This window comes from Callithrix jacchus, chromosome 2 (genome assembly GCF_049354715.1).
Source record: "Callithrix jacchus isolate 240 chromosome 2, calJac240_pri, whole genome shotgun sequence".
NCBI classification, from domain to species: Eukaryota; Metazoa; Chordata; class Mammalia; order Primates; family Cebidae; genus Callithrix; species Callithrix jacchus.
Genome location: NC_133503.1, coordinates 97,239,643 through 97,252,141, shown reverse-complemented (window position 1 = coordinate 97,252,141; position 12,499 = coordinate 97,239,643). Strand labels below are relative to the sequence as shown.

At 36.6% G+C, this 12,499-nt stretch overlaps 1 protein-coding gene across 26 annotated transcripts in view; it reads left to right on the top strand.

The window, feature by feature from the left end:
• Positions 1-12,499, top strand: part of APC (APC regulator of Wnt signaling pathway) — a 147,806-nt gene that overhangs the window by 22,898 nt on the left and 112,409 nt on the right. For 8 of the 26 annotated variants that reach the window (XM_078365048.1, XM_078365047.1, XM_078365042.1 and 5 more), the window contains exons 1-2: positions 9,294-9,331; positions 9,761-9,868. The exons of 8 other annotated variants lie outside the window; for them this stretch is intronic. In XM_078365048.1, the coding sequence (XP_078221174.1) occupies positions 9,809-9,868 (60 nt within the window). In that variant the 5' untranslated portion in view covers positions 9,294-9,331; positions 9,761-9,808. Of the gene's footprint in view, positions 1-8,644; positions 8,781-9,293; positions 9,332-9,760; positions 9,869-12,499 lie in introns of those variants that run through there. 10 more of the 26 variants (XM_035291091.3, XM_078365050.1, XM_035291089.3 and 7 more) reach the window with 2 other exon arrangements.

The window sequence follows — 12,499 nt, the reverse complement described above, 5'->3', positions numbered from 1 at the left end:
ATGCACAGTTTCTCTAAATCTTGTGTTAATTGGGTACAATGGTTGCCAGAGCTAATTGTGTGTGTGTGTGTGTGTGCGTGTGCTTTTTTTAAATCAACATCATAGAGTTTATAAAAGTTTTTTATAGAGTGTATAATTTAGAGGAGTTTTTTTTTTCTGCAATCATATTTACAGCTGAAAAAGCTTTTGGCCATTAAATTTAGCTACAGGTTAGTATTAGTGTGCATATGATTTCTGATTATTTCTCCTGTTGAGTAGGAACTAGAAACTAGTCCTGTAATATTTGTTTATCTGTTCTAATTATATATCTCTCTTTATTTGAACACTTAGGTGTTTTCATTGCCTATATGGTGAATTCTGAGTTTTTTAACCTAACACACAAGATTGACATCTCTGCTCTGAAAAATTCCTAAACATCCTTGAAGTCTAATTCTGTTGCTACTTTCTCTCTGAAATCTTTTTTGATTTACCTAGCTGGAAATGATCTAATCTCCCATTTTTAAACAATACATTCCCTTGTATTAAAACTTCTGCTGTAAATGTCTTAGTCCCCTTCTAGATTATAAATCGTCTTTCTTGTTATTATATTATCTACATTCATACATTGAACAAAAAGCACCAAGCACTGTTATAGATGCAAGGGAGACAGCAGTGCAGGAGAATCTTGGTTCTTGTCTTCATGGGATTTATATTCCACTTTGGAAAACAGTGATGAGAGAGACAGAAAATTAAATAAATACATAGGTAGAGCTCTTAAGATCTCAAATCCTTAGAATGTGAAACTCCATGATGTGGTAGAAAGTTTGCAGATAGCACCAGTATATTGATAAGGTGATCATGGACGGTATGATCTTTGAAGATGAGACATTTATGCCAAGATCTGAATGATATGAAGGACTGGTCACTTGAAGATTTGGAAACAGAATTTTTGAGACTGAAGGAAAGGTAGTTCTAAGGCATAAGAAAGAGAGAGGTAGAAAAGGACAGAAGTGATGAGAGTGGGATCTTAATTATGCAAAGCTGTAAACCAAGGTAAGGAATTTAAAATTTATTCTGATTTCACTGGGAAGCCAAAGAACAGTTGAAGTTTTTAAGGGATTGTTTGATTACATTGGGTCCACCCAGGATGATCTCCCTATTTTAAGGTCAGCTAACTAATAAACTTAATTTTATCTGCCAAGTTCCTTTTACCATATAATGTAGTATTTTCACTAGAGTAACAACAGAGTGCAAGTCTTGAGGGCCTAAATGCTGCCTAATTTTGCACACTTAGGTTTTATTTAACCTAGTATCTATTTAATGTCTTACAAGGGCAGTGAAGCAGAACTAACTTAGCATAGCTGAGTTGTTCAGTTATCACAGTTTTTCTGATTTTTTTTTGCCTTTACTGATATGCCTGCTCATTACATTACCTCTAATTTGCCAGCACCCATACTATAACCCCAAACTGTTTCTCTTCAGTTGTTTAACTAAATTAACATAAAGATGTCTCCTACATTTAAAGAAATTTTGTTCTAGATATTTTCCAGAGATATCTGTATTTTCTCATAGATGAAAATTTATGGGTTGATTTATTATAGATTCTAAAAGGACATTTTCAAACCTGTTTGAGTTTTCTCATTTTTGCTTATTCTGATTATACTTAATTCATTCAATAAATATTTATTGAGTACCTACTACTCCAGAGCCAGCTACTATGCAGTAAGCATCAGAGTGATAACAGTTGAACAAATAACTTATGAGGAATGAAGATTGAAGAAGTACAAGCTGCTCTGAGAGGTACCTTAGTAAAGGAAATTACTGCTGAGACATGGAGGGTTGAAGCAATCTAGTCAACATTGGCTTTGGAGTCAGACTGCCTCTTCACTGTTGGGTGAACTTGGATATTTTTTAAAATTTCTTTGAGCCTCAATTTTTTCCATATGTGCGAATAGTGATACCTTTATCTCTATAGAAGTTTTATTAGGGTTAGGTTAGATTGAATATATGAAAATGCTTATTAACATAATGTTTGCCACTGGTTTAGAAGCATATTTATCATGAAACTAAAGAAGTTTAGTGAACCTAATTGTATGGCCTTTTCTAGGGCCCTTGCAGGAGCAGCCCTAGCAATCTTCAATTAATTTGTGTTTTCCTTAAGGACTCTCCCTCCCACTTGCCCCTTCATTATAGGCTCCTGGTCTCCACAAAATCTGAGTCTGCCTCTGCCTGCAGGTTAAGTGAGAAACAAATGTTAATTTCTCTCTCCTCTAATGTTGTAACTTCAGTTTGGGTCCAACCTAGAAGTATTTAACTTAAAAAAAATAGAAATTATATATATTAGGGCTGTAGGAATTTTATAAAATTTAGAAAAACTAAAATTTCTGTAATTCCTAGGGAGACAACATTGTATTTTATCTTTCTCTGGTTTTCTCTGTGTACATATGCAATTTATTTTTTTAAAGCTGGTTTATATCATATTAAATACATAATATTCTGCATTTTCACATATATGGATTATATAATTATGTAGCATATAATTATCTTCTACAACATAATTTTAATTGTCTTATAAATGTGCCAAAAGTATAATTAACCAAGCTGTTGTTATAATCATTGAGGTTTTCTTCTAATATTTCAGTAGTATAAGTAATGCCAAATGTCTTTAAATTGTAAATCTTTGTAGCGGTATCAGTACATAAGATAATTTATTTTAATTGAACTTGCTTGAGTGTAAGAATTGTCCTTCTCCATTTTCTGCTACTATAATAAAATATCTGAGACTGGGTAATTTATAATGAACAGAAATTTATTGGTTCATACTTACAGGGGCTGAGAAGTCCAAGAGCATGGCACCAGCATCTGGTGGGGGACTTCTTATTGTGTCATCTCAAGGTGGAGGGCAGAAGGACAGGAGAGGGCCAGAGCAAGCCAGGGACCAAATTTGTGGCTTCAGTCTTTTTAATAAAAGGCATTATCCATCACTGTGAGTGGAACATGAATACTTCCCATTAGGCCCAGCTTCCAACACTGTTGCACTGAGAATTAAATTTCCAATACAGGCTTTTGGGGTACATATTCAAATCATTGTAAACAGTTTGGACATTCTAAAGACTTACCATGTGTCCTCACTGGCCCTACAATATCATTGGCTATTTTTATAGTACGCTTGTGTTTATTTCTTTCTTTGATCCTTTAATATAGTAAAACATTCTTTTGGGGTTTTTTGTTTTTTGTTTTGTTTTGTTTTTTAGACAGAGTCTTGCTCTTACACTCAGGCCGCAGTGCAGTGGTGGTCTCAATTTGCTGCAGCCTCCGCCTCCTAGGCTAAAGCGATTCTTGTGCCGCAGCATCCCAAGTAGTTGGGACTACAGGCATGTGCCACCTTGCCTAAGTTCTCTATTTTTAGTAGAGAAAGGGTTTGACCACATTGGCAAGGCTGGCCTCAAGTGATGTACCCACCTTGGCCTCCCTAAGTGATGGGATTACAGACTTGAGCCTTTGCACCCAACCAGAGCATTTCTCTATGTATTTATTAGTCCTTCATATTTTTTCTCATGTTAATTGCCAGTACTTACACAAGATACCTGGAAAGCTTTTTGACAGAACGAAGTAAGTTTCTTGCTCCTGTAAGCAAGTCTTGAAGCTGTATAGCACTCCAAATTAAAGGGCTATTTCAAAATGGTTTTCCTACTGTAGTGCTTGGGAACTTTAGTAGGAGAATCTAAAGCAGTGCTTGGTGTTTCTCATCCCTGGCAGCACATGTCAAAGCTTGGGCATTACCCACAGATTCTTTGTTGGTGTTTTAAAGGCTCCTCAAACTAATAAAGGGATTCTGCAGTGTAACCAACTAAGCTCAGAAACTTAGTCCCGTGGCTACATCACAACATTTTTTTTCCACACACAGGGGTCAGAGTTTTAACTTAAAATATTCCATTTCCTCTGTGGAAGGTTATATTTTACCATAATACTAATATTTAACAATTGCTATACTGTTATCCCATGAGGGCATCTTCATTGAATGCCCTTTGTGGGTTAATTTAAAATCATTTCTTAAAATAATATTTAATGAACACCAGTGTAAAAAACATTGTGATATACACCATGAGATACAAGGCAAAATCAGGTCTGGGTTCTTCCCTTGGGATTTTTATAGACAGGAATGGATACCAGGTGTATACACACAGGTACAAAATGTGTTTGTGCCATAAGAGGTAGGAACAATTGATGGAAGAGGAGATGAATTGATTCTAGGTGGGTTGCTGGATTACTTCATGGGAATTTATGTTTGAGCCAAACCATGATTTGGACCAATAGAGCAATTCATCGTCCTTTACTTTAAAAAATTAATTCAATTTATAAAGCTTGCTCATAATACATATTGATCCTTATAACAGCTCTGCAATATAAGTCAGATAGTTATTCCCATTTTATAAATGGAGTGGTCAAGTCTTAGAAAAAAAATTTTTATTTTTCCAGGCTTATCAAGCTACAAAATGAAAGATTCAGAACTTGAACCGAAGTCTTCCGTCTCCATATGCTGGAGCCTTCTGATGTATCTCAGTAGAGTAGCAAAGAGCTATACTAGTAAGAAGCTGTAAGTTTTAGAAAGGGCCGATTAGTTAATTTTATTATTAGGATGCAAGTTCTGAAACAGTTGGAGATAAAGCTATAGTATGGTCAGCAAAAAAATGTCTCCCTAAAAAAATGTCTGCTTCCTAGTTCCCAGAATCTATGAATATATTAGGTTATGTGACAAAAGGGAATTAAGATGGCTTATCAGGTAACTTGAAAATAGGAAGATCATCCTGGATTATTGAGGTGGGCCAAATGTAAGGGTCTTTAAAGTGATTACTTAAGAGTGGAAGAGGGAGGCAGAAAAATGAGAGTCAGAGAAGGAGACTTGAGAAGGAGCAAGGTCAGTCCTACAGAATGAGAAAGACTTAATCTACCATTGCTCGCTTTGAAGATGGAGGCCAAGTGCTATGAACCCAAAAATACAGTGGATCTGTAGAAGCCAGAAAGAACAAGGAAATAGATTCTCTGTTAGAGCCTGCAGAAAGGAGTGCAGCCTTGCAGACACCTTGATTTTAGCCTAGTGAAACCCATTTTAGACTTCTGACCTACAAGACTGTAAGTTATCAAATTTGTGTTTTAAGACACTAAATTTGTGGTAATATTTTGGCAGCCATAGGAAATTTAATAGGCTTAGGAAGTATTTTAGTGTAGGAAGACTAATTAACATGACCTTAGGGCATTCCATGACTAAACTCTGAACTGAGTTTAGAGTGGAACTCAGTTCCACTGTCAGCAGTGGAAAGACATGGAATGTTCTTGAGTAGAAGTGTGAAGAACTATTTTGATGTTTGCTTATTCGAAAGGATATTGGTGAGAGGAAAATTAAGATTCTATTAGATGCTAGGAACACTTCTTTTGAGACTCACTCCTGAAAGTAACATAGAACACACAGGTAAGTCTTGCCTGTAGAAGACTATGAATAGATCTCCCAGCGCTGAGTGCAGGCCACTCACATCTGTAATCACAGCACCTGGGGAGGCCGAGGCAGGAGGATCACCTGAGGTTAGGAGTTCAAGGTTACAAAGAGCTGTGCTCACATCACTACATTCCAGCCTGGGTGACAGAGCAAGACCCTGTCCCTAAAAAAAGGGAGATAGTTAGTTGGATGGATAGATAGATAAAGATAAAGATAGGCACAAAGAAAGGATGTTGGCAAAGGGAAAATTAATTAAGATTCTGTTAGGTGCTAGGAGCACTTTTTTTGAGACTCACTCCTTGAAGTAACATAGACACACAGCTAAGTCTTGCCTGTGGAAGACAATGAATGTATCTCCCAGTCCTGAGTAGCCATTCACGTCTGTAATCACTGAACCTTGGGAAGCCAAGGCAGAAGGATCATCTGAGGTCAGGAGTTGGAGGTTACAGAGAGCTATGTTAATGCCACTACAATCCAGCCTGGGTGACAGAGCAAGACCCTGTTCCTAAAGAAAGGGAGGTAGGTGGATGGATAGACAGATTTCAATAAAGACAGACACATGGGTCAAGATTTCCCACTTAGTTTATATATCACTGAAAATCTCATTGCCATTGTAACATTTCACCTCGTTCTCATATCCCATGGAAAATATAGAACCAGTTTGGCACACATATAACTTATCTCTTCTTATGCTTTTCCATCGTACCATAACTAACTATAAATCCAAACACTGAGAGGTTTTGAATCTGAGCTTCGTTTGATGCCTTAGTACTTACAGAAGTTAAATTTACACTAGTAACTTTTTTCAATGCATAATAATATTTTGAAGGAAAAAAAACTTGTGGATCTCTGTAGATGTAACTATTCTATGTCTAAGGTCTTCAGTAACGAGAAACAGTTAAGTTTATCAATAAGCACCTGAGTCAATTAAGGCAACTAAAAGAAGCACTAATTTTAACTCATTTTACACTAGTTAATATTGTCAATAATCTTCCTGTCAGTTTTTTAAACCACAAGTCTTAAATTAGGCCAAAAGTGCCTAGGTAAAAATGGAATGTAAAGGGATTTTTTGGTGGGTTTTTTTTTTTTTTGAGATACAGTCTTGCTCTGTCAGTGAGGTTGGAGTGCAGTGGCACGATCTCTGCTCACTGCAGCCCCCGCTTCCCAAGTCCAAGAGAATCTCATGCCTCAGCCTCCCAAGTAGCTGGGGAACGTAATATTTAAGACATTAAGAATCCTATTCATCCTATTTAGTCATTTTTTTTTGTAGCTTCACAGGGTCTTTTTAAAGTTGAATTTTATGTTTATGTTTATAACATTTACATATGAAATTATTTACTAAAAGCAATGAAACTGGTCGTAGTAAATACTGTTAATGAAAATAAGAGATATGTTGTCGGTGTGGTCTTTAAACAGTGTTAACACAATTTATTTACATTTCATTTTGATGAGAAAAATATATATGTTTTTTAAGACGTGGTCTCTGTTGCCCAGGCTGGAGTGCAGTGGTGAGATCTCGGTCACTGCAACCTCTGCTTCTCAAGTTCAAGTGATTCTCCCACCTCAGCCTCTTGAGTAGCTGGGACCACAGGCGCGTGTAGCCAGAGCTGGCCAATTTTTTTGTGTTCTTCATAGAAATGAGGTTTCGCCACATTCCCCGTGGTCTCGAACTACTGAGCTCAAGCAATCTGCCCACCTCGGCCTCCCAAAGTGCTGGGATCATAGACATGAGCCACTGCACCCCATCTAGAAAATATTTTGAATTCATATATGCATATGTATATGTAGTGTAAATGAAAACATTAATAGAGCTTTATTCTGAGATGTGTACAAACTTGGTAACATAAGGTGATGTTCAGTGATTTTTTATGTTGAAATTTGGCCCAATATATTTTGATTATATATCTGTATTTAATTATAGTTTTTAAAATAGCTAAGTAGTTTTAAAAATTCAAATTAAACTTTCATGGAATCTCTACTGGTTTGAAATACATTACTGAGTAATTGGCAACATTGTAAAATGTAACATTTTTAACTTGGCTTTCTTTTAGATTTGAAGCATGGTGACTAATGAACATATAATTGTCATAACGTTCTTTACAGCTCTGTCATTTAAGTCACTGACGAATATCAACGATACATGCAGTAAAAATTTAGACAAATACTTTGGCTACAAACTGGTTTACTGAAAAATAGCGTGAATCATAGTCTGAGTCAAGAGTAATAGGCTTACAATTGTGTCAGGGGACTAAGGTTATTTTGGGGAGCTTTTTAAATGTATTCTTTGTTTTGAAAAACCATTTTCCTTCTGGAAGTTCTAGGCCTTATGAGAAATTACCTATTCTGGATTTGCCACAAATAATGATTATATAAATAAGTCCTGTGCAGTGAATCATGCTTTCAGTAAGAGGATTTTGAAAGCCTTTTGTAAAACAAAGTCATTCTTGTGATAAAGTTATTTAGGATAGAATCAAATTGATTTACATGCTTTCTTTATTTCAAGTATGAAGGGAAATTGTTTGTAAATATATTTAAACTTGTAATAGAAGAGTGGTATGCCATCAGTGTGGAAATAACTCACTTGTTAAATATTTAGGGTGTATTTGCTATATAGCAGGCCTTGTAACACAGGGACTAATGAAAGAGGAAAAAAAGTCAAAAACATGAAAGGAGAGAGAAATAGCTCCATAATCTCACTTTCCAGGGATAACTTCCGTGGACATTTTGTTGTGTGTCTATTACTTTTTTAATATATACATTTTTAAATAAAATGGAATTGCCTCAAATATGCTATTTAATAGCTTGCTTCTTTTTATACTGTTTGAAAATTAAGAAAAGATTATAATATACTTCATTTGAAAACTTGAAGTTTTATTATCTTTAAAATTTTAAATAAATAATGGAAATTGGTTTCCTCCCCATTTAAACTAGAATATAAGTTTAACTTTATAAATCTTGACAATTTGGATTTTGCCCTTCTAACCAATAAAATTAGTAATTTAAACTTCACCTGGTTAGATTTAAATGGAATGTAGAATTTGCATTAAAATGCTACATTAAAGCCTCAAATTTGTAGTAGCTAACAGCACTTCTATGCATGTGTCAGGGACTGCTCTAAATAATGCTTTATGTATATTAACTCCTCTATTCTGTACTTCTCCCATTTTATAGAGGAGGAAATTGAAACACTGAGAACTTAAGTAACTGAAGTTACAGAGCTGGAATGACAGGAGTGAAGATTCAACCCAGGCAACCCAGACTCCAGAGTTATGATCTCAACTACTAAGCTGCTAGATTAGTTTTTCTGGTAACTGTTTTTAATTAAAATATAATTCGAGTGATCTAACAAGTCATCATACTAACAAGTCAGTGATTTGTAATGTAAAATTACTTATTGTAATACATTTAATATAATTGTTTTTCTGTGCTGCAAAAACCGTAGCAAATGCAATGTAATTTATTACTCTCCCTCCCACCTCCAGCATCTCGTACTAATCCTTCTGTCCTGTGGACCTCCCGCCACCTTCTGTTAGGTCTGTCAACTACCATCAGCTTCCTTGCTTGCTGGGGACTAGAGCGGTGAGGGCATACTCCCTGGGGTCCGGGGCTGGGGCTAGGGCTAGGCCGGCTGTGCGGTTGGGCGGGGTCCTGTGCCCCGCTGCAGAGTGCGGGTCTGGAAGCGGAGTGAGAAGCAGCTGTGTAATCCGCTGGATGCGGACCAGGTCGCTCCCCATTCCCGTCGGGAACCCACCGATTGGCTGGGCGTGGGCACACGTGACCGACATGTGGCTGTATTGGCGCAGCCCGCCAGGGTGTCACTGGAGACAGAATGGAGGTGCTGCCGGACTCGGAAATGGGGTAGGTGCTGGAGCCACCATGGACAGGCTTGCTCCGGGGGTAGGGGGAAGGCGGTCCTCGCTCCCGCACTGCCTTAAACCGATGGCCTTTCCTTGGCACAGGGTCCACTGCCACATGCCAAACGAGGAGGCAGGGGCGTCGTCCCCCCGCCCCCCACTGCAGCACTAGAGATGGATTTCCTGTGCTTCGGATCCAGGGTTTTTGACAGAAGAGGAAGAAGGGGGAGGGGTAGAAGTGTTAAGGGGAGTCTGCTGAGAAAAAGCTGTTTTTGAAGCTAGAAGGGGTTTTTGTTTCTATAATGCCGTTTGACAGAGTGGAATAACAGTATCTAAGGCAACGGGTAGAGGACAACAAAGAATGGAGCATATTCATGGCGAGGAGCAAAAGCTCTAGCCCATTGAAAGGCTTCTTTTCCTCTCTGGTGACAAGGACACATGCAGTGGTGGCCAAAAGAGAGAGGAGACAAAACCGCTGCAGATGGCTGATGTGAATCTAGAGGAGAGAGCTCCTGGGGATGAGAGAAAGAGGAGGAGGCAGGTACTGCAGAGTGTGAGTGGTGGTGTTGGTTGGTGAAATATTGGTCACCAGTATTGTGTCTGCTTTTGTAAAACATCTAAGTAAACTCCCTGTGAATAGGGTGGCAAAAAGATACCAGTGTCTTTGTTAGTTACAAAATGCAATGGTAGTGGCTTTTTGCGGATGACTGCAGCAGTATTTTTCTCCTTCTATTAGGGTGAAAAGACTACTGCAGAGGAATAAGAAACCTTGCAGCAAATGCTGGGGGTAGAAGCCCATTTACAAGAAGCCATAGTTTATAAATGCAGCCTGAGCAGGAGGAAAAAAACTATTGAACTATTGTTTTTTAAAGTAGGAAAAATGTCAGGCTACAAATGTTTTTGTCAGTGGAATGTACTGAACACTTTGATTCTACATCACGAAAGAGATGCTAAGATTCTTTGATTTAACATAAATCCTATAGGAAATCTTAATAAATTATGTATGAAACAGTGGATCTTTTCCTTTGTTAGTGAAGCTTTTATGCCATTAATTAGGTCATTCAAGAGCAAAGCACTTTTTAATGTAAATTACATTGTGAAAAATTAATAGTGAACAAATTTTTATAGGCCTAATATTTAAGACCTATATTTGAGTAATTTTATATTTCTCTTCGGTTGCTTTTAGGTAACATCGAATAAAGTCTACAGGCAAATATTTTAAATTAAAGCAATATGGCTTTTCTTTTAGCTGTATTTCTATTTAGTGAATACTCACAAGTTATACTCTTGTTATAAAGTGTATTTCATTGAGTTTATTTTTTTCATTTACCTAAATGTAAAAGCCTATTGTTATGCATATTTATAGTAGCCAGCCTGCCACACCTCCCCACTCCCTGAATGAGGATGGCAGTGGTTTTGTAAAGCTAAAGCCCTGCAGGGTCAGTGACAGTGCTTCTTAAATAATGTTTATGTAATAGAAGGTCTTAAGATAACCTATTGAATTGTTTCAGTAATATTTTCAAGATGATATAGAATTGGGCTGACTTAGATAAATAAGACTACATAATATTTTCACTGATAAATTTAAGTAATTCTTTAAAAATTATTTCTGCTTTAAGAATTACTTGATCATGGATAGAAGAGTTAATAGTACTCAGGAGCCGGACATGGTGGCCCATGCCTGTAATACCAGCTAAACAGGAGGCTGAAGGAAGCTGAGGCTAGAGGATCACTTGGGCCTAAGAATTCAAGACAGCCTGGGCAGCCAACCAAGACTCTATCTCAAGAAAAAGTACTTAGAGTCTCTGTTTTTAAATCTGATGGAAACGATAGCTAGAATGAAAGATGTCACATTAACATTTCAAATGAAATTTAACAGCTAATATTACTCGTTCTTTGAATTCCATTAGCATAGTGTTTGAGATATAAAATCATTATTTTTACATAAATTACCTTCTTTTACCATTTTAACAGCTCAGTGTAGCATTATTTTTATTTTACATGTTAGGACTCCTATTCAAGTATGTTGTGACTTTACCGAAGGTCATATATTGTATAACAAAGCAGAGAACTCAAGTCTTCTAACTATTTTATTCTAATTCTATAAAACAATTTTATAATGCCTCTTATACATACAAAATAACAGATAAAAGAATTATGATTTGAGAAGCAAAGTAAGTCACTGACAAATTATTCAAAAAATGAAAAAGCAATCCTACTTGGTTGTGGATTTTTATCTACAATATAAGAATGCTTTATAAAATACCTGGTGACTAAGCAAATGGAGAAGCAGCAGTTTTCATAATGACATTCATAAACAACTTTTTAAAGATCATTTTAATCGTATGAACACGTCTAAGTAAAACGGTTAGATCGAGATGTTTTTCTGAATTAAATAAGAAATAAAGAACTAAAGTTTATTTCATTCCTCTTGTAGTATATGTAATCTGTGACTGAGCTACTGGCTCTAGTGGTCTTTGAAATTATTTACAGCTACTTGATATGGCCTGAATTATGCCATTAAGGAATTTAAAATTAAATATTTGTAAATGTTTTATGAACTGAATCTAAACTATTGAATTTTTTGTTTTTTCTTTTCTTTCTTCTCCTTTTTTTTTTTTTTTTTTTTTGAGACAGGCTCTCACTTAGTCTCCTAGGCTGGTGTGCAGTGGTGAATATGTCTCACTGCAGTTTCAACCTCCCAGTCTCAAGTGATACTCCCGCTTCAGCCCCCAAATAGCTGGGACTACAGGCGCAAGCCACTGCGCCCAGCTGAGTTTTGTATTTTTTGTAGAGATGAGGTTTGGCCATGTTGCCCAGGCTGGTCTTGAACTCCTGAACTCAAGTGATCCTCCCATCTCAGCCTCCTAAAGTGCTGGGATTATAGGCATGAGCCACTGTGAAGTTTTTCATTTGCATTAATTGCTCTGTAGATTGTACCATTTTTGTCTGTTTTATGCTATTACTCATTTTATGTAATTTAACCAATCTTTTACACTTGTATATGTTTAAATGTTCTCCTCAGTTTGATCTCTCTTCTCCCCCTTTTCTTGTATTAGAGTATGAAACCTATCTATGCAGCACATGAGATGGGATAGAGTATTTATTATTCAGATAAAGATGATTAATAGTTTAGGAAACACATTCACTGCATATTTATTAGCATACCATC